Source organism: Rhinoderma darwinii, chromosome 3 (genome assembly GCF_050947455.1).
Source record: "Rhinoderma darwinii isolate aRhiDar2 chromosome 3, aRhiDar2.hap1, whole genome shotgun sequence".
NCBI lineage: Eukaryota > Metazoa > Chordata > Amphibia > Anura > Rhinodermatidae > Rhinoderma > Rhinoderma darwinii.
The window spans coordinates 36,279,921-36,303,483 of record NC_134689.1 but is presented as its reverse complement, the minus strand read 5'-3'; the positions used below and the strand labels follow the sequence as shown (position 1 = coordinate 36,303,483).

The 23,563-nt window shown below is 37.4% G+C and overlaps 1 protein-coding gene across 26 annotated transcripts in view; it reads left to right on the top strand.

Moving 5' to 3' along the window:
- Positions 1–23,563, top strand: part of LOC142748889 (protocadherin gamma-C5-like) — a 352,928-nt gene that overhangs the window by 268,222 nt on the left and 61,143 nt on the right. Inside the window, exon 1 of one of the 26 annotated variants that reach the window (XM_075856248.1) lies at positions 4,304–6,816. The exons of 23 other annotated variants lie outside the window; for them this stretch is intronic. In XM_075856248.1, coding sequence (XP_075712363.1) covers positions 4,396–6,816 — 2,421 coding nt within the window. In that variant the 5' untranslated portion in view covers positions 4,304–4,395. Of the gene's footprint in view, positions 1–4,303; positions 6,817–11,656; positions 14,225–18,388; positions 20,910–23,563 lie in introns of those variants that run through there. 2 more of the 26 variants (XM_075856233.1, XM_075856251.1) reach the window with 2 other exon arrangements.

Here is a 23,563-nt window from a genome sequence, read left to right as displayed (position 1 = left end):
CTTTGTTTTCTCCATATGTATTTTTGTTGTAAAAAGGTGTTTTTTTGCTGTGTCCAAATTTCTTTTTGGCTTTTCTTGTCATTCTGTAATCTAAGAAATGTCGGTGTCCACCGCTCTGGCAAATGTAATGGTGACACTTCCTGTCAACATTTTTGGAAAATTACAGTAAATAAATGGGTAACACTAACAAATGGCTATAATGGATTTTTATCAATTTAACAGCAGAGGATAACTTATGATGTTTTTTTTATAAGGTGGTCATGTTCTTTAACATTTTACAGGAATTATTACAGTTTATTTCAGTTTGTATGAATGAGAAAAAAATATATAATAAATCTATTACACAAAATTAAAATTATATATGTCAAAACGAAACCCATAAGAAAATGGAGGAACTGCTGTTTTTTTCCAATTCCACCCCATTCTGAATTTTTTTCCAGCTTCCCAGTACATCGCACATAAATAAAAAATCAAAAAGTTATGACCTTTTGAAGGGGGGAGGAAAAACCAAAAGCATAAAAATGAAAATTAGTCTGGTCCTGAAAGGGTTAAGACAGTACCACATGATCCTTTTAACCCATTGACAGCAGTGATTTAATGGAGGTGAATAGGTGGAACAGTCAGAAGCATTTTATACATAGTCTTGAATAAATAGTTTGTACAATATAGTTTATTTCATTTGCTGTTTTAGTAATGCAGTATAGAGCAGAAAGTAAGCCTTATGTACTAGGGAAGACTGGATATTTTGAAAATAATATTCTTTTGCATGTGGCATCATTTTTTTATGTACTTGGTGTTGTACTCTAGATAATATATTATAGTATGTTTTATTACTTTTTTTATTTATGTGTTTTTTATTTTTATAATCTTTATTTTTTTTTCATTATTTTTTTTGTGTTAAAATTTGAAGGGTCAGACTTATGGAGGCCATGGTTTAATATACCTGAACAAGGTTGCTGTCCCTTACTAGGCTGCAGTTGAAGCCTAAACTGGCTTGTAAAGTTGGGTTTCTCAAGTGATTCCCCTTTAAAAGAAACACAATCGCAGACAAAATGAATGTTGAAAATGTATTGTATCTTTACAGAACACTCAACTGTTATTATAGTGGCACACAAGTATATGGTTACAACACATAAAGTAGTTACTAAACAGTCAAATAGATAAACTTCTTTTCACTATTACTCTTCACAGGTCTCTGCCTGCCTTTCCAAGACCACTCCCAGGCTGTGTTACTTCACACAGATCTCCACCTTTTTCCTCAGCTTCCCACCTTATGGTCAGGCATCACACTTCTTCTGTTCGAGCCCTCTAGGCACTTCTCTACACATTCCAGCCCTATAATTCTAGACCTTTGCCACTCAGTAGCTCCATCCCATCCTTGAGGGGCAAATTTAGTACAAGACCCCGTTTACCAACGTTTTGCTGATTTACGCCCGGCATTTCAACTAGAAGGCCCTTAGAACCCATCCAGATCTCCACTCTCACACTTCCAGTCACTCAACGATCCAGGTTGCCTATCCACTTGGGCCCTGCTCTCAAGGGTCACCTACCACTACCAACTTCAATGACTATTTAGCAGTCCAGCCTTTTGCAGGACTAGAATTACCAGGCCATGTTTTAGGTCTCCAGGCCAACCAGACTCACTGTGGCTTCCTTAGGTGAGTTTAGAAATACTCTAAACTCACCTACTACAGACTTTACCCAAATTTGAGCCTAGTACCGCTCATTCCCTCCTGGTCTTTACTCATGGGCTGACTATCTCCACAGCTCCCAGCAGAGTCTCCCTGAGCTATCACTCCAGCAAAGCAAAAGAGCTGCCACCAGCACTGCTTCAGCGATGGCCTGCCTGGACCCACCAGAGCACCCTCCTCTATGCCCAACCTCTTTCCGTTTTATACTATATGTTAGTCTAATAGTACACCAGCCACCTACTGCACTGCAAACCACAGCAGTCTTTTCCTTAGTCCCAAACAGGCCTGTGCCACCTTCTGGCATCCACTTTCAGAAGCTGCAACCTCCAGCCTTCTACTGTACTCCTGCAGTAAGACAATCAATCTCTGGTTACCGAATCTCTCTATCTACCACTGCACAACTCCAGCAGCTTCCTAGGTACTCCACGTGGTTCCCCTGCTCACTCCCTCTTTTAGACACCAAGCTCTTCTTTCCCTTTTGCTTCAGCCTACTGACAAGCTTCTTAGTGGCTGGATCCAGGCCTACTCCTCTTTCTCTCAGTGCAGCATTTCCCTCGGCACTCCATGTGGCTCAGCCCCAGACTGACGCACATCCTGCATTCAGTTCCTTATATAACACATTACAACAGAGCCATTAAGTGGCAACTACACAAACTACAACATAACTTAACATCTATGTACACACATGCACATTCCCTGTGTCCAGTTACAGAACTTTGTCATGACAGTGCCACAGGGCATCATGACATGCCATCCTGACAAACTGAAAGTCAAAAGGGAGGAAGACAACACATATACAGTGAATTCGATACACATGTACTAAACGGGGCAACTATTAACAAGGATACATTGAAGTCCATAGCCTGCAAATAGAGTATTTGCTGTGCACCCTCCTCAAAGGCTATGGCAGGAGAGTATCTCTTTCATGTCAAGGGAAATACTCCAACAATATGATATCTGAACGATCCTGCCATGAGACACCTAGGGATTTGTATAAGAAATATTTCAACTGCCTGTCCTTGTGACCAAGTTTATTGTTTCCATTAAGTGTAAAGACAGCTTGGTCACCAATACAGGGAGTCATTAACAACTAAGGAGAAGGAAACAGCAGAACATGCAGTAAGGGGGATCTGAGGCGTGAATACCACACACAACCTGTGAAAATGGGTGGCGCTGTTTTTGGAAGGAAGAGTCATTTTTTTCCCATCCTGTACAACACCTTTAATGTAGACTGTGTTGTGTTGTACTTGTATATACAGTAACATTATGTTCTAATTTTTTGACAGATCCTTATAAAGGATTATAACTCTAAAATTTTCATAAGATAGATAATGTCAGAAAGGTTGTTATGCTGTGATTTGTTGCTATTGACAACAGTCTATCCATTTTCTTTCAAAGTTTTATATATATATACTGTATATATGATATAGACATATTTTATATATACACCATATTGAGATACACAGACATAAGATATATAGACATAGGGAAAGGACATAGGGAGAAGAGAGCAGGTAAGAGCCTGGGTTTATCTTGTATGCAGTTTAAAGACTGGTTAACTAGTAAAGTCAGATCCATTTCTCTAACTTAATGACGTGATGTGGAAAAATTTAATTGGGTAAATGAGTAAAACTTATAAATAATATACATGTAACCACTTTATAAATTTACAAAATAAAGTAATTTGAGTAGAACTATGCATCATCCAAATTAAAAATCCCTATAGTCCAACCGATGACTGTCCAATTAGACAATCCGAAATAGTTGCTAATGATTGGTATTTGTTAAATGTTACCTTAAATGTAAACAATCCTTGATTCCATGAAACCCTGGTGATGTCACTATGACATCACTAGATTTCCTTTAGGCATAAGAGATGGGGTTTTTAGTAGTGTTACCTGAGTATCCAAAATACCTACTCTTTGCTTCTAAATAATACATGAGGTATATTAAGATATACTTTAGGATCATTCTGTGATTAAACATCTTTTAATATAATATGATTATGGTTTTAATAGATCATTTTACCATTTTACCTATAGTGTTTACCTTGCAATTAAATTTACCTGCGATTTATTATATTTTTAATATAAAGCAGTAGCAGTATATTCATTTTCAGAAGCACCAGTGAACTATACTTGATACCTTAGCTACATAATCGAGACCATAGTCATATTAGGTGTGTTACAATAATAGTTTTACCCAACTGCTAGTGTTAGTTCTATATTTAGAGTAACTTTTGTAATAGCATTATATACGTTTTGACTTTACATTTTTGTTTTTTATATTTTATTTATAAACCATATTCTGTACTCTGTATGTAAATTTATTAATAAGTATATTGGACTTGCAGAATTATATACTTTTAAAAAACAGAAAACCTTCTAATATAAAAGCCTTTCCATAATACTTATACATTATTTTAAGCTTCTGTACACTATATTTTAAGTGATATCTGTTAGCAGTAAACCTAAGACACTGATGCTGTAGTTCCCCATATACGCCTCAGAGCGCCGCTGTTCACCAATAAGGAAAATATTCTGCAAATCCAGAATCACCTCCATGATGCAGACAGTGTTCAACTGCAAGAAGAAATACACAGCATTTCACACTAGGATTTGCTGGGGACAGGACTCATTAGGTTTTTAATCTGGATTATAAATATAACAACACATTTAACAAATATATTTTTAAGAGAAGAAGGATGGCTGGATTACAACTGCAGGAAGGACAATCAATGCAAGGACTCAGATGGCAAGTAATATTTCCCTTCTTATTTTCCTGGCTGTGTCATTCAGTCTCTGGTCAGATTCATTATTCCATTAATGAAGAATTAAGAAAAGGTTCTATTGTTGGAGATTTAGGAAAGGATCTTGAATTAAATGTTAAGGAGCTCTCCAGAAGAAAATTACGTATTGTGTCTGGAGTCTCTGAGAAATATTTTAGTATAAATCTGGATAATGGAAACCTATACATTGCTGATAGGATAGACAGGGAGACATTGTGCAGAGCTGCAGATGATTGTGTCCTTACATTTGATGCTGTGATGGAAAATCCACTAAATGTCTTCAATGTTAAGATTGATATTAAGGATATAAATGATAATCCTCCTAAATTTATTCTTGACGCAATTAGAATGGAAATGAGTGAATTAACCTCCCCAGGAAGAAGATTTCTCTTACAAAATGCAGAAGATTTGGACATAGGTATAAATTCTCTAATAAGCTACAGACTCAGTGTAAACCAGTATTTTGCTCTTGGAGAGAAGGTCAGCAGTGATGGCAGTGTATTTCCAGAGCTTATACTAGAGAAACCTCTAGACCGAGAGACACAAAACAAGCATGAACTCATTCTAACAGCTTCTGATGGTGGAAATCCTGTACAGACAGGCACTGCCATCATTAATATCATCATCACTGACTTCAATGATAATTCTCCAGTATTTACACAGGATGTATATAAAGTAAGTGTTAGGGAAAATATACCGGTGAATTCTACAATTCTGCAGGTCAGTGCAAGTGATGAAGATGAGGGTGTCCATGCACAGATCACTTACTCTATTAAAACCACAGCAAATGATATTTTACAGACTTTTAATATTAATCCTAAAAATGGAGAGATTAAAACAAAAGGTCACTTAGATTATGAAGTATCAAGGTTTTATGAAATTTCAGTGCAAGCAGAAGATGGAGGAAGCTTAGCAGCCAAAGCCAAGGTTTTAATAGAAATCATAGATATAAATGACAATGCTCCTGAGATATCTATAACCTCATCATCAGATCTTATTCCTGAGGATTCTGACCCTGGTACTGTGGTGGCTCTGATTAAAGTTCATGATCCTGACTCAGCAGAAAACGGTGAGGTCCAATGTATAATAACAGGAGATTTACCATTTGAGTTAATATTATCAGCGAGTAATTTTCATAAAATTGTTACAAAAAGTAGTCTAGATAGAGAAAAGATCCCATCCTACAACATCACAATACAAGCCTCAGACAAAGGTTCTCCTGAAATGACTTCTAGAAAAGTTATTCGGCTTGATGTATCAGATGTCAATGACAATGCCCCAGTGTTTGAAAAATTGGTTCACACTGCATTTATACCAGAAAATAATTCACCAGGAGCTTCAATATTCAGTATTCAAGCAAGAGATATGGACAGCGAAGACAATGCTAAGATTACTTATTCTATAACTACTAAAAGTAATGAAGAAGATCCCCTGTCTTCCTACATCTCCATGAATCCAGTAACTGGGGTCATCTACGCTCAGCGATCATTTGATTATGAGAAGCATAGGGAATTTAATATCCAGATCATTGCCAGAGACAATGGATCTCCATCTCTGAACAGCAGTACAACATTGAGAATATGTATAGTAGACCAGAATGATAATTCACCTGTCATTCTGTACCCATCACCAGAGGTCGATAGCCCAACATTTGAGATGGTTCCTTGGACCTCTGAACAAGGTTCTTTAGTATCTAAAGTGGTGGCAGTGGACGCTGACTCTGGACACAATGCCTGGTTGTCTTACTTTCTACAATCTTCAGAATCATCACTCTTCACCATTGATCAGCAGACAGGAGAGATCAGGACATCACGTGTATTTCAAGAAAGAGACATCATGAAACATGGAATTGTGGTTCTAGTAAAAGACAATGGGATTCCCTCCCGCTCAGCTTCAGTCTCCCTAAACATGGTGATTGCTGATCATTTTCATCAGGTTCTTCCTGAGCTGAGCAGTCAGTCTAACAAAGAAGAATCTCAGTCCAACCTACAATTCTACTTGGTAATAGCCTTGGCATTGATTTCCTTTCTCTTCATGCTGACTGTGATTATTGCAGTTGTCTCCAAATATAAAGAGTCCAAATCTTCTTCTTCATTTGGATCCATGAGTACAAGTCTATATCCACAGGTAGACCCCAGATTTATTTCACAATTCAACAATGGGACATTACCTCTGCCATATTCATATGATGTTTGTGTAACTCTGGACCCAAGTGAGAGGGAATTTGCTTTTCTTAAACCCCAACACAATGTTCCTGTGGAAAGTCTAATAGATGCTGATGACTCAGGGATTGGAAATGAAAGTTTTGTAAAGAACTGTCCAGCTGTAGAAACACAGGTATGTATTTACATCTATCTATAAATATACATAATGTGGAACTTTTTCTAAGGTTTGTTATTTTGGAGTATAGCATTATATAATTTTAAAAATGAAAGATATGAATAAATATTTAATCAACTTTAAAGTGTAACTAAACGTTTAACAAACTTCTGACTTGTCATAGTGCCATGTCAGAAGTTTTGATTGGTGGGGGTCCGAGCACTGAGACTCATGTATGTTTGGCTTTTTTCGGAAATAAATGTATTGGCGTACGGACTCATAAACATTCTATTGAGTCCACACTCCGATACATTCATTTCCGGAAAAAGCCGAACAGACACGAAGCGGCTGAGCGCTCACACGAGCACTTCAGCTGCTTCTTTCTAGCGATTGGTGGGGTCTCAGCGCTCGGACCCCCACCAATCAAAACTTCTGACATGTCACTATGACATGTCAGAAGTTTGTTAAACGTTTAGTTACACTTTAATATGGAGGTAGATGTGCTGTGATACTTTAGTTTAAATGGCATTGATGAATTAATACAAAAACTTTTTTATTTTAAACTTAAATAATTTTGTTATATTAAAATCTTTCTGTACTTTGTATGTCTTATATGTTCTTGGCACCAGTTTGTGATAGTGGTTTGTAGTCCCATTGTGAACTATAACTAATGCGCTAAATCTGTTAATTAAATATATTATTGATATAGTTACATTATGGTTCCATTACTACCATGGCAAGACTTCTTTTCATGGCATCGGTTCTATAGACCTATCTTAAATTTTAAAAAAATCTTGAGGACCCCAATCTTTCCTTAGACAGAGGTCACATGATATAGGGCGTTAAATAATCTTCTGTACATTATACAAGTTTTAGACGTCAGAATGAATTAGAAAGTGACATAAAACTAAGGAAGCTATTTTAAATAAACTATAAAAATGACTGAATAGGACGAGGAGAACTTCATGAGCTTTTATGGACTTTTATTGACTTTAAAAGTAATTACTACATTTTATATGAAAATTATATATGAATATTGCTAGTTAATTTGTATAAAATTATTTGGAATAGTGGTCGCCATCTTGGTCTGTATCGCTTATTGTTTTACATTTATCCATGATAGTGGTCTTGGATTAATTTGGGATTAACCCCTTGCTGTATATTTATCCTTGTCCTGTTTGTAGGTTATTATGTGGAATAACATTGTAATACTTTTGTTTGCATTGTGTTTCCTTTCCCTACTACAGTTATATTGTTGCAATATATATTTTATAGACTGCAAGGCTTCTGCATTGTTGCACTTTTTCAACTTTTATAATGTATTTTTATCATGTTGCATTCCAATAATAATTAATTTATGTTATGTGTGACTTCTTTTGTAGGTTATATTCTTATGAATAGTTTGGCTGCACAGTGCCTGGTATCTGGAAGGCCCATAATAAGCATAGGAAAAGTTCTTTATACAGATGAGCAAACTTTAACTTAACCCTGATAACTTGCTGTTGCTTGATAACACATCACTTAACACAACAAAAGCCATTGAAAAGCTATTGAACAACTGAAGTTAAAGTTTCCTGCCAGAGTGTTTAACGCATAAAGTGTCAAGTAAAAGATTGCTACATCTGTACAATAATGTCTCACTTTGTAATGCCTCACTTAACAATCATTTCACTTTACAAATGTTCTTCCTTGTGGTTGTTGGTACTTTGGGGTTTTATCTCTCTAACAGTTGTCAAAAGTTCTCCTGTGTGGTAGAAGAATAAATCAGTGGCTTGACATTAGAAAACCCATAAAGAGAACTTGTTACCAGGGCATAACAATAGGGTTGCAGAGGTTGCGGTTGTAACTGGGCCATTGTGCCTGAGGGGGCCCTATTGCCCCTCTGCCCCATATCTGGACACCAGCACTGTCACTGAATTGTCATAATTTGGGGGCCCATTTACAGGTTTTGCACTGGGGCCCTAGAGTTCCAAATTACACCTTTGCTAGTTACTATGACAGACATATTCAAAAATATTTTTTTAAATGTAATCCTAATAGTTATTCTAGTGGGTACAGGTACCTAAAGTGTCTAACAAGGAGCCTGTAAAGAAATCACTTTTACGTAATTTTGTGGTCACATGAACTTTGTCAGTGTTGCTGGCCACATGATTCACCTCAGCCAATCAGCAGCTCTGAGGTGTAAAGGACATTTTATACATGGTCTAAATGATCGTTTGTAGAAAATTCTGTATTTAATTAGCTCTATAGTGTACTATAAAGCAGGAAAACAGCCCTCATTCTGAGGAAGGCTAGAGACTTTTTCACAGGGCATCCTTTTTATGTGTCTACTGTTGTAGATAATATATTATATGATATTACTAATTGTTTTATTTATTTATTATCCTATTTGCATTTTATTTTGCTATAGTCTTTATTTTGTAACTTACTGTTTCTGTTTGGAGGGTCAGACAGATGGAGCCCAAATTTGTATTTACCTAAATGGGGTCATTCTGGATATTCCTTGCTGTCTTCTACTAGGCCTCAGCTGAAGCCTGAACTGGCCATGACAATGGTCAAGCTTGGTCATGATCCACTTGAAAGTCAGCTTTGGAAATATTAGAAATGTCAACTGCATCACACAATGACAATATGATAGATCTGTTATGGTCTACCCAAAAGTTTGTATATCAAAGAATCCAACTGCCTCTACAGGTGACCAGGGATATTGTCTATTATGTACAATGTATAGACTGCATGGGTCACCAATTCAGGTCAGTGACATCCAAGGAAAGGGGGGCATCAGAAAAAGTAGGGGGATCTCAGGGATGAATGCACAGCAGCAGGGGGAAGGTTTATTATTGTTATCAGATTGCAAAAAAGCGGATTAAGGCCATTGGTTTATCTTCTGTAATGTAAGATAAATTGTGTTGAGGTAACATTATGTAAAGTAAGTTTAGATAGCACCGGGTGATCTAGTATGTGGGTGCATAAATAGGGGACAAACCCTCTGTAGACTGTAGAAAGTACTACACCGATGATAAGTAAAATCTTTTTTATGATAAAATAAAAGATTTTACTTGCAAAATATCCTCATCGGTGTGCGTAGTACTTTCCACAGAGGTAAAATTATGTTCTCATCTTTGATCAGAGATCCTTAGTATAACTACATTATACAGAAAGAGCATTTTATCAGATAACGTTATGCTATCAAAAAACTGTTCCAAATTTCCAAATATTTGTTATAAAGTTCTTATAGGGATATGCAACATCGTGCACTATTTTGATATTACTGGGCCTGATTTATCAAAACTGTCTAAGGCTCTGTTGACATCTGCTTTGGAGACCCTGTTAGGGGCATCCGTCACAGATCCAGTAAAGATGACCTGAAACAATAGCACAGCACGTTGCGCTATTGTATGCGGTAAATTCATGGACACCACTGACGGAAACCAATGTGTTCTGTCGGATGCCAGTCGTCTCCGTTGTTCAACGCATCTGGCACTTTCATTGTTTTGCTCCTCTGACAAAGCACAACAACAGAATGCCAAACACAGATGTAAATAGGGCCTTACATAAAACCTAGCCTTGTGGCCCATAGCAACCAATAACAGTGTAGCTTTCATTTCCAAAACTGCTCTTGAAATATTAAATCTACATTTTTATTGGTTGCTATTGGCAACAAGGCCACATTTTCTGTCAGACAATTTGAAAAATGAGGACCATATGTCTGTATGTTGCATTTTAATATAATCGTTTTTCTTATACATATTTAGGTGCTTTTGTCTAAGTCATACAGGGGCACCAGGTAGCTGGCAGTCTTTCGGACCTCACACACACACACGATGTGCAGACATGGGAAGAGGGAATAGGGAGGAGAAAGCAGGGAAGAGTTTGTGTCTACTTGTATGCAGCTGGGTGACTGGGTAACCAGTAAACTCAGATCCATTTTTGCAAAATGGTCAGCAACAGGTATAACTTTTGGATAAAGTTTAACTAGTAGTAAATATGCATATAACTACTTTATAAAATTACAAGATGAATCAATTATAGTGGAAATATGCCTCATGCAATTCATCCAACCAATGATTTAGTCCAATCAAAATATTTCTCCAATACAGTTTAACTGGACAATGGAAATTGTTTTTAATGATAAATGTAGGTTGGCTGTTACCTCAAAGGTAAGCAGAATGTTGTATAGTGAAGCTACCATTGATTATAAGCAAGGAATATTAAATGTGTAGATATATCTGATGAAACCTCCTTGATTTATTGTGTTTTAATGTCATAATATTTTTTTATAGATTTATAGGTTTACCTTGATAATTCGATTTATCTGTGACTTTTCTTTTTAATGTAAAGCAGTTTCAGTTTATTCAGTTTCATAAACGCCGGTGAACTACTATATGCCTGGTCGAATATTTCAGTTCTAAAGATCAATCTTTTATAGAAAGAATCACATAAGGTTGAGTCCAGACCAACAGTCATCTCCTAAGGTGTGTGTCATAATAACAGAGCTAAGCAACTGCTAGTGTCAGTTTTATTCCGGCTTATACAGCGGATCAGATTTTCCTTTATAAATTAAAAGTTTCTTGACCATTTTTTTACCACTATTTTCAAAATATCTCACACTAAAATACATTACTTTTACAAAAGTATTTACAAATTAAAATATCAGGAATGTCTACTATAAAAGCCTCCATAATAAATATTCTTTTATTACATTATTTTTGCATAAAAATGTAAGTATCTATTGGGAATAAACCTAAATCACTGATGCTGTAGTTCCCCATATACACCTCAGAGCGCCGCTGTTCACCAATAAGGAAAATATTCTGCAAATCCAGAATCACCTCCATGATGCAGACAGTGTTCAACTGCAAGAAGAAATACACAGCATTTCAGATGAGGATGTGCCGGGTGTAGGACTCATAAAGAAGAGAAATCATTTGTTTTTACTTTATCTGGATTAAAAATATAACAAAGGAATTTCACAATTACATTTCTGGTAAGAAGAAGGATGGCTGGATTACAACCACAAGAAGGACAATCAATGCAAGGACTCAGATGGCAAGTAATATTTCCCTTCTTATTTTCCTGGCTGTGTCATTCAGTCTCTGGTCAGATTCATTATTCCATTAATGAAGAATTAAGAAAAGGATATATTGTTGGAAATTTAGCAAAGGATCTTGAATTAAATGTTAAGGAGCTCTCCAGAAGAAAATTACGTATTGTGTCAGGAGTCTCTGAGAAATATTTCAGTATAAATCTGGATAATGGAAATCTATGCATTGCTGATAGGATAGACAGGGAGACATTGTGTGAAGCTGCAGATGATTGTGTTCTTACATTTGATGCTGTTATGGAAAATCCACTAAATGTCTTCAATGTTAAGATTGATATTCAGGATATAAATGACAATCCTCCTACATTTATTCTTGACACAATTAGAATGGAAATGAGTGAATTCACCTCCCAAGGAAGAAGATTTCTCTTACAAAATGCAGAAGATTTGGACATAGGTAATAATTCTCTGATACGCTACAGACTCAGTGTAAACCAGTATTTTGCTCTTGGAGAGAAGGTCAGCAGTGATGGCAGTGTATTTCCAGAGCTTATACTAGAGAAACCTCTAGACCGAGAGACACAAAACAAGCATGAACTCATTCTAACAGCTTCTGATGGGGGAAATCCTGTACAGACAGGCACTGCCATCATTAATATCATCATCACTGACTTCAATGATAATTCTCCAATATTTACACAGGATGTATATAAAGTAAGTGTTAGGGAAAATATACCGGTGAATTCTACAATCCTGCAGGTCAGTGCAAGAGATGAAGATGAAGGTGTCAATGCACAGATTACTTACTCTATTAAAACCACAGCAAATAATATTCTACGGACTTTTACTATGAATCCCAGAAATGGAGAAATTAAAATAAAAGGACATTTAGATTATGAAGTATCAAGGTTTTATGAAATTTCAGTGCAAGCAGAAGATGGAGGAAGCTTAGCAGCCAAAGCCAAGGTTATAATAGAAATCATAGACATAAATGACAATGCTCCTGAGATATCTATAACCTCATCATCAGATCTTATTCCTGAGGATTCTGCCCCTGGAACTGTGGTGGCTCTCATTAAAGTTCATGATCGGGACTCAGGGGAAAATGGTGAAGTTCAATGTATAATAACAGGTGATGTTCCATTTGAGTTAATATCATCAGCGAGTAATTTTTATAAAATTGTTACAAAAAGTAGTCTAGATAGAGAAAAGATCCCATCCTACAACATCACAATACAAGCCTCAGACAAAGGTTCTCCTGAAATGACTTCTAGAAAAGTTATTCGGCTTGATGTATCAGATGTCAATGACAATGCCCCAGTGTTTGAGAAATTGGTTCACACTGCATTTATACCAGAAAATAATTCACCAGGAGCTTCAATATTCAGTATTCAAGCAAGAGATATGGACAATGAAGACAATGCTAAGATAATATATTCTATAATGACTAGAAGTAATGAAGAAGATCCCCTGTCTTCCTACATCTCCATGAATCCAGTAACTGGGGTCATCTATGCTCAGCGGTCATTTGATTATGAGAAGCATAAGGAATTTAATATCCAGATCATTGCCAGAGACAATGGATCTCCATCTCTGAACAGCAGTACAACATTGAGAATATGTATAGTAGACCAGAATGATAATTCACCTGTCATTCTGTATCCATCACCAGAGGTCGATAGTCCAACATTTGAGATGGTTCCTTGGACCTCTGAACAAGGCTCTTTAGTATCTAAAGTGGTGGCAGTGGACGCTGACTCTGGACACAATGCCTGGTTGTCTTACTTTTTACAATCTTCGGAACCATCACTCTTCACCATTGACCAGCACACAGGAGAGATCAGGACTTCACGTATATTTCAAGAAAGAGACATAATGAAACATGGAATTGTGATTCTAGTAAAAGACAATGGGATCCCCTCCCGCTCAGCTTCAGTCTCCCTAAACATGGTGATTGCTGATCATTTTCATCAGGTTCTTCCTGAGCTGAGCAGTCAGCCTAACAAAGAAGAATCTCAGTCCAACCTACAATTCTACTTGGTAATAGCCTTGGCATTGATTTCCTTTCTCTTCATGCTGACTGTGATTATTGCAGTTGTCTCCAAATATAAAGAGTCCAAATCTTCTTCTTCATTTGGATCCATGAGTACAAGTCTATATCCACAGGTAGACCACAGATTTATTTCACAATTCAACAATGGAACATTACCTCTGCCATATTCATATGATGTTTGTGTAACTCTGGACCCAAGTGAGAGGGAATTTGCTTTTATTAAATCCCAACACAATGTTCCTGTGGAAAGTCTAATAGATGCTGATGATTCAGGGATTGGAAATGAAACTTTGAAGAATTCTTCACCTGCAGAAAACCTCATATCGCAGGTATGATTCATGTAGAGGTAGTAATCCATCTAGCATATTAAACATGTCCATACAGAAATATTAAATATCAGTTCGAAACTAATATCTCAATTTATAAATAAATGGCATATGTTGAAGAATTGGTTATGAAACTTGCATTGTTTATTGTTATTTTAAGTCTAAAATCGATCAATGGCATAATTTCCCTGAGAACTATATATATAATTTATCCTTCTGAGCCTTTAAGATTTTTCCCTGCACAGCAGGTTTCCAGGTGCACCACAGTACAGGGGAAAAAGGCCCCATTACACAGGCCAATGATCGGGCAACAAGCGTTCTTACAAATGCTTGTTCCCGATCATTGCTCTGTGTTTATCAGTTGATCGAATCTTTTAAAAGGCAAAAAAAATGGTCGCTAGTCGGCAGCCTATCTCCTTGTGTAAACAGGGGATGTGCTGCAGACATGATGCAAATGCATGGGAATGAGCAATCGTATTAACGATCGTATGTCCCCATATCTTAACAATCATTGCTCTTTGTGAATAGAGCTAACAAACGCTGTTGGACGTACTGTATCGTCGATCTACACTTGTTCCTCCAGCCAGTATCAAGCTGTGTAAAAGCACCTTTAGCTAGCACTGAAGCTCCTTTCCAGGATTGGTTGGGATCTCAATAATCAACAAGTGATGGAATATCCTAGCGACAAACAATCACTTGTAACAGGAAAACGTCTTTAAAAAGGTCAAATAAAATTGTCTTCTATAGAAGTCCAAGATGGATATTTACATCAATAATTATAACACATAACATTATATTAGTTTTTTATGATTTTTATTATTATTATTATTATTTCTATCACACCATCAACAAGTTATACAACTTTCTATTATACTTTTTGTTTACATTTTTGCATTTCGTTTTTTAAGATGTCTATGTGGTTTTAGGGCCTGAAACTCTCGGGTTTCCCTCCAGAATCTTAACCCTGTCATGATCATTCCTAACTAACAAATCTGCAAAGCTCTGGTATACTGAATGAGCCATGGATCTGTCAGAATTTACATTTATATCTACTTGCTGTAATAGTTTTAAAGGGGTTTTCATGAAATATCATTGGCCCATAATACTGACCGACAGAACCAGACAGTTTTCAGGAGAAGGAAGGGGATGCAATGCTTTGTGGAACATTCTGGACACTTTACGGTAGAACTTGCCATCCATTGTTGAGTTGAGGGTGAGCTGCAGTAACAGATACAGATACATGGATGAGAGTAGCACTGAGTTGGGTACTGCAACACTTTTATTCCTGCTGTTTGGGGACAGTACCAGGGGGGTCAGACCATATCCGATCACACATTGACATCTATGTTCCATTTACATCCCAGAATACCACTTAAGCATAATATTTCATTATGGGGAATTATAACATTGCAACATGAGGTCCAAAATGGAAGTAGAGATGTAATGGTGTTTTAGCGGAAAACAGTAAATTTACGGTAGTAGCTTGTGACTTTATATACTGTATGTTCTTAACAATAGTTATCCAGAATAGTGTGCACGTTTCTTGAAATTTCTACTTTGCAGGAGTTGACATCCTGTGATGCTTGTTGTATAATGTAAATTATTAATGCAAGAGCTGCATGGGCTACACGGCTCATTCTTTTCTGGACCATGGCTAATAAATGCTTGCATGGCACTACAACCATGTTATATGAAGGCTTTTAGCTACCTGATGCCTAAAGTTTACCATCAGTTATACTATTGTGCCCAAGCTGACATTGGACTTGGAGAGACGTTCCTGGGTGGGTGGTATAGTTGCCATGGCACCTGTACAATGTCCAGGGAGTATTGTGCAGGGGTCTAATTCGAATTGATAGGATCTGTACATAGTACTCTAAAGGCATCGTACGGTTGCCACGGCAACTGTACCACCCAGCGTGCTGGAGCGTCTCGCCACGCCAGATTTAATTCAGACGGAGAGTACAACTGGTGGTACACTTTAAGATGCTGGAAGCAGTGATGGACGGGGGGGGTTCAGTGGGCCCACCCTCCATCTGTACAGAACATGTGCATGTCTATTTTTATTGCATTTAAGCTTTGTTATCATTAGATGTTCAGGACATATTATAAATAAGATCTAAAAGATGAATCAACTGATAAGAAATAAGCATTAGTAATATGTGACTGGCTTAGAAATCAGCTTCAAATGGGGTTATCTTCAGCTTGACCTTTGAGGCCAATATTGTATCAGAGCCTAGGCCCACCAAAGGATCCTCTGGTATTTTGGAAGGACAGTCTGAACCTGAGTGTAAGACTGCGTGCATTCACTAAACCATAGGTTGGGCCAACAATGTGGAGAGGCTCTGAAGATAGGGAGAAAAGGGTCAAATTAGAAAATGCATATGTGGTATGGTGCTAAATGAAAGCTATTTCCTATCTATTTATCTAAGATATGATTTAAAACCAATTTCCTAATCAATTTGTGTAAGATGGTGCACATGGGAGGTATGTGTACTGATAACTGCTGCTATAGGTTTTGGAATCATATTTTGGAGTAAAACATCGTAATTGTGCAATAATTACATTTATGGATACATGTTTTAGAAGACTGTGCATAAAGGTAATATTTTTGTGCTAAAGTTTAAGCTCTCTATTATCTCAAGTAGTGAGAAAAGGTTCAGATACAAAATCAACTTGTATTGTTTCTTTTTGAAGGTTTAAATCTTTTGTAAGTCTTGAGTGTTTTGGGTATTTCAAATCTTTTTGAAAACTGCTTTTTTATACAATACTTTCAGCGTCGAGATTATGGTAGAATTGGACTTTTTCCTATTTTTTTTATTTCCTTTTTTAAAAGAACAGTAAACTAGATGTGAATGATGAAAGCAAACTAACTAAAAACTTGGACACAGTATTTGTCAGTCTAAAGTGCAAGGCTTAGGGCTCGTGGTCTATTGCAGTCAAGGCATTGGGTGAGGATTCCTGGTTCAGCCTTTTGAATTTATGCCAGAGAGTGATCTGAGCTTGTGTCCACACACATACAAACATGACCTGCTCTATTGAAGCTGGTAAGGATAAGGATATTGATTTGGACAGTAATTTGGATTTGCACATTGTCCTGATGATGATATTTAACCAGTAGAACACAGAGCATTAAATAATATCATTAGGACACAGGAGCAGAGGGATCCACAATATTTAGGACTGTTACTTCAACAATAATAACATTTAGTAAACCATCGAAACAAACTATTTTTAAATTCCTCGTGTATACTCAAGAGCCTATTAAATTATATTTCTGATAGTTGCCTTTTAACAATAGAGATTTATGGTTTTTTTTAAATACCTAATTAGGTTACCTATTAAGAAACTGTAATGTGTCATTTCTCCTGTGGTGGCACTGCAGGGAAATGAATCCCTTGCTCCTGAGTTCCCTAGAGATTAGAGCTGATCGTTGAGACTTTCAGAAACAGGACAACCTATGAACAGCTTATTGTCGGGTGAACTTGTAACAAAAAGGGATTGTCCAAAGTAGACAAATCTTTAAACTGATGATCGTTATGATATACTAACGATGAATTTCATTCAAACAACAATTACTAGCAAAATATAATCTTACAATTTAAATATTGGACAGTGCATCATGTGTGTTGTACGCTACATCTTCCTAATATTAGAGGCATTCTTTGCTAAAAGAGATTGAAAATCTGAAGACGTTGTAGTTATTTATAATTAAATATTATTTGTGGAAATTAAGTCAATGTAATAAAACCTAAAATGTAAAACAATTATTTGACACTAGATTCTGCCACACCTTATCAGACAATATTATGGTACTACAGATTTAGAATAAATAGTTTTAATAGATGTGACAAAAAGGAAAAAAGGTTCAGCCGTGTCCAGGTAACTTCTTAGCTATCATTCATTACAATTTTTTTCAACTACTGGAGGTAAATTTATAACTAAATATATATTTTTTTCTATATACACAACTATTTTGACCATATTTTATTAGTTCATATATTTATATTATATGTTCACTCAAAAAGTAGTATATATTAGTACATAAGACAGTAATGCTGCAGTTCTCCATATCCGCCTCAGAGCGCCGCTGTTCACCAATAAGGAAAATAAACTACAATTCCAGAATCACCTCCGTGATGCAGACAGTGTTCAACAAATACACAGCATTTCACACTAGGATGTGCTGGGTACAGGACTCATAAAGAAGAATTCCTTTTGTTATAACAAGTGGATTATAGAGATACAGAATTTCACAATTATATTTCTGGTAAGAAGAAGGATGGCTGGATTACAACTACAGGAAGGACAATCAATGCAAAGACTCAGATGGCAAGTAATATTTCCCTTCTTATTTTCCTGGCTGTGTCATTCAGTCTCTGGTCAGATTCATTATTCCATAAATGAAGAATTAAGAAAAGGTTCTATTGTTGGATATTTAGCAAAGGATCTTGAATTGAATGTTAAGGAGCTCTCCAGAAGAAAATTACGTATTGTGTCTGGAGTGTCTGAGAAATATTTCAGTATAAATCTGGATAATGGAAACCTATACATTGCTGATAGGATAGACAGGGAGACATTGTGTGAAGCTGCAGATGATTGTGTCCTTACATTTGATGCTGTGATGGAAAATCCACTAAATGTCTTCAATGTTAAGATTGATATTCAGGATATAAATGACAATCCTCCTACATTTCTCCATAACACAGTTAGAATAGAAATGGGTGAATCAAGCTCCACAGGAAGAAGATTTCCCTTACAAAATGCAGAAGATATAGACATAGGTATTAATTCTCTAATAAGCTACAGACTCAGTGTAAACCAGTATTTTGCTCTTGGAGAGAAGGTCAGCAGTGATGGCAGTGTATTTCCAGAGCTTATACTAGAGAAACCTCTAGACCGAGAGACACAAAACAAGCATGAACTCATTCTAACAGCTTCTGATGGTGGAAATCCTGTACAGACAGGCACTGCCATCATTAATATCATCATCACTGACTTCAATGACAATTCTCCAGTATTTACACAGGATGTATATAAAGTAAGTGTTAGGGAAAATATACCGGTAAATTCTACAATACTGCAGGTCAGTGCAAGTGATGAAGATGAAGGTGTCAATGCACAGATCACATACTCATTCAGTACCACAGCAAATAATATTCTAAAGACTTTTACTATAAATCCCAGAAATGGAGAAATTAAAACAAAAGGACACTTAGATTATGAAGTGTCAAGGTTTTATGAAATTTCAGTGGGAGCAGAAGATGGAGGAGGCTTAGCAGCCAAAGTCAAGGTTTTATTAGAAATCCTAGATGTAAATGACAATGCTCCTGAAATATCTATAACATCATCATCAGATCTTATTCCTGAGGATTCTGCCCCTGGATTTGTGGTGGCTCTGATTAAAGTTCATGATCCTGATTCATCAGAATATGGTGAGATCCAATGTATAATAGAAGGAGATTTACCATTTGAGTTAATATCATCAACAAGTAGTTTTTATAAAATTGTCACAAAAAGTAGTCTAGATAGAGAAAAGATCCCATCCTACAACATCACAATACAAGCCTCAGACAAAGGTTCTCCTGAAATGACTTCTAGAAAAGTTATTCGGCTTGATGTATCAGATGTCAATGACAATGCCCCAGTGTTTGAGAAATTGGTTCACACTGCATTTATACCAGAAAATAATTCACCAGGAGCTTCAATATTCAGTATTCAAGCAAGAGATATGGACAGTGAAGACAATGCTAAGATTACTTATTCTATAATATCTATAAGTAATGAAGTAGATCCCCTGTCTACGTATATCTCCATGAATCCAGTAACAGGGGTCATCTACGCTCAACGGTCATTTGATTATGAGAAGCATAGGGAATTTAATATCCAGATCATTGCCAGAGACAATGGATCTCCATCTTTGAACAGCAGTACAACATTGAGAATATGTATAGTAGACCAGAATGATAATTCACCTGTCATTCTGTACCCATCACCAGAGGTCGATAGTCCAACATTTGAGATGGTTCCTTGGACCTCTGAACAAGGCTCTTTAGTATCTAAAGTGGTGTCAGTGGACGCTGACTCTGGACACAATGCCTGGTTGTCTTACTTTCTACAATCTTCAGAACCATCACTCTTCACCATTGACCAGCACACCGGAGAGATCAGGACATCACGTGTATTTCAGGAAAGAGACATCATGAAACATGGATTTGTGATTCTAGTGAAAGACAATGGGATTCCCTCCCGCTCAGCTTCAGTCTCTCTAAACATGGTGATTGCTGATCATTTTCATCAGGTTCTTCCTGAGCTGAGCAGTCAGTCTAACAAAGAAGAATCTCAGTCCAACCTACAGTTCTACTTGGTAATAGCCTTGGCATTGATTTCCTTTCTCTTCATGCTGACTGTGATTATTGCAGTTGTCTCCAAATATAAAGAGTCCAAATCTTCTTCTTCATTTGGATCCATGAGTACAAGTCTATATCCACAGGTTGACCCCAGATTTATTTCACAATTCAACAATGGGACATTACCTCTGCCATATTCATATGATGTTTGTGTAACTCTGGACCCAAGTGAGAGGGAATTTGCTTTTCTTAAACCCCAACACAATGTTCCTGTGGAAAGTCTAATAGATGCTGATGATTCTGGGATAGGAAATGAAACTTTAAAAAATCTTATATCACAGGTATGTTTTTTGTAAATTTTCTTTTTCTTAAATTTAATTTGATACAATGTTGGGGTGCTAAACCTCAGCTTTCTTTTGTTGAGAATTATTACATTACATCTCACTAGTTTTATAACAAAAACATTTAACTTTTTTTTTTTTCTTAAAGAACTATAAACTGTTGCCATTTCCAAACAGAGTGAAATTTCTTTGAGAAGACCATTCAAAATTGCATTGAAAATTGATCTTCTAGGGGGTGGGCTGCTCAGGGAAGATAGGCAGTATGCAAAGTATATGGTGGAATGGAAAATTTGTCACTGAAAATCTGGTCTGGATAAGGGGCGGTCTTCTCAAACATTTGGTCTATCGGAAAGATTTTAATGTACTTCACATATTTATGGGGACAGTGGCGTAGCTATAGAGGTTGCAGCGGTTGCAGTTGTGATCAGGCCCCATAGCCACAGGGGCCTTACAGGTTCCCCCTCACCACTCTAGAGCAGTAGTGCTGTGCTGCCTGGCTGCTATATCACTGGGTTATTTATGTTAGGGAAATATTTCCCCCAAGCAAAAGAGACCCAGCGATGTAGCTGAAAGCATGTGTGGTGGTGCGGCTGGTGGCCGTGAAATGAACTGAGGAGAAGAAAAGGATTGGTCGATGCACCCAGCTTACTTAGATGTACCAGGCCCACCCATGGTGCCATCTGACCAGTCAGCCTTCTTCGATAAGTCTTTGTCCTCCTCCTAATGAGTTAGGGGACCTATACAGAGGGAAGGTCTAGGACAAGTGATTTGTCTGAAACACGTAGGCCTGCTGTCTGATGCATCCACCCCTTTGTATATGGATATATTTGGAATAAAGTTGGAATATTACTTCCTTTTAAACCCACGCGCAGGATCAAGTTTCTCTTTTTTTGCTCTAATATATTGTTATATAACAATAAATATTATTTTGGTTTATTTGTAAGTGGTGATTTGGGGGGGCAAGCTAAACTTCTGCACCAGGGCCCATGAGCCTTCATCTGCGCCTCTGTATGCGGCCATGTCTGGTTTGTGAAGTAACGATACAATAACTTGCTGTACCTCCGCAGTGCCATATTATTCACAGATACGCCGGTTGCCATGTAATGCACAGACAAGACAAGCCCCCCCGCCCCCCCCCCCCCTCCCCAGAGGGAGACAATTTTTTTAGTGGGGTGTTCAACGCGAGACTATTATGGCTAGGGGTTTGACTGAGCCTTTAAGTTATTAAACTACACTATAGCCGTTATGTCGAAAAGGATATACTGTACCTATCAGTTGTTTAAAGTATGAGACATTCATCTATAGCAACTTGGTTGCAATTTGGGTCAAATGCATTGTGACCTTCTTTGTTGGAATTAGTTATTTTCTAGAATAAAGACATAAGCAAACTTTTATATAATTCCTATATTGAAAAAAACTATTGAATAAAAAACAAACATATGATTATTGTTAGGTTTGCGCTCCACAAAATGATAACCTACTGATATGTGAATGTCTATAGGAATACACTGAGATGAATTTGTGAAAGGTAGTCAATATAAGAAGCATCTATACTAACAACTGTTACTATGAGATTAGATTTAGTATTAGATTTGGAAATAAAAATACATTGTAAAGATGTAATCATAAAAAAAAGAAATATTGGTAAAGTTGACCATCGAGGTAGGGAAGTATTGATGAATTCTAGGGCTGACCATAGGGGTGTATGACCTCTGGAGTTGCACAAATTACATCAGCTATCCTTACTGAAGAAGGTACCATCATCCGCTGGCATACAAGGATTGTGACCACCAATATTAATTGTATAGCAGTTGTAAAGGATCTGCCAGACACAGCTTCTGTGTCGACGCCCGTGGTTAGTCAGTCTGCACCTGCTCCTAAGTCTGATTGAGTGACCCCTCCTTCTACAAATCAGGCTGGGAGGCTGAGGAGTGGGAGAGCCTATCACAGCCTGGCCAGACGGAGCTAGCTCCCGCCCTCTGTCTATTTATACCTTCACTTCCTGCTCCTCCTTTGCCTGTGATTCTGTCTGTTTCCTGGCTCTGCTGCTGCTACTTGTACTTTTGTCCTCTGCTCCATATAGACCCTGGCTTACTGACTACTCTCCTGCTCTGCGTTTGGTACCGCGTACACTCCTGGTTTGACTCGGCTCGTTCACTACTCTCCTGCTCTGCGTTTGGTACCTCGTACACTCCTGGTTTGACTCGGCTCGTTCACTACTCTCCTGTTCTGCGTTTGGTACCGCGTACACTCCTGGTTTGACTCGGCTCCTTCACTACTCTTGTTGCTCACAGTGTTGCCGTGGGCAACTTCCCCGTTCCCCTAGCTTCTGTGTACCCTTGTCTGTCATGCACATAGTGAGCGTAGGGACCGTCGCCCAGTTGTACGCCGTCGCCTAGGACGGGCCGTTGCAAGTAGGCAGGGACTGAGTGGCGGGTAGATTAGGGCTCACCTGTCTGTCTCCCTACCCCGGCATTACAGCAGTATTATTTACTCATTGTAAAGCGCTGTTAATAATACTTAATGTATGGAGCTGTTACTTTGTCACTGTAAGTTGGTATTATTTGAGAACTGTATGGTGGTATTTACTCATCATTGTGTGGCATTGCTACTAATTTAGACAACTGTATGGAAGTGCCATTTGGCCAACCTAT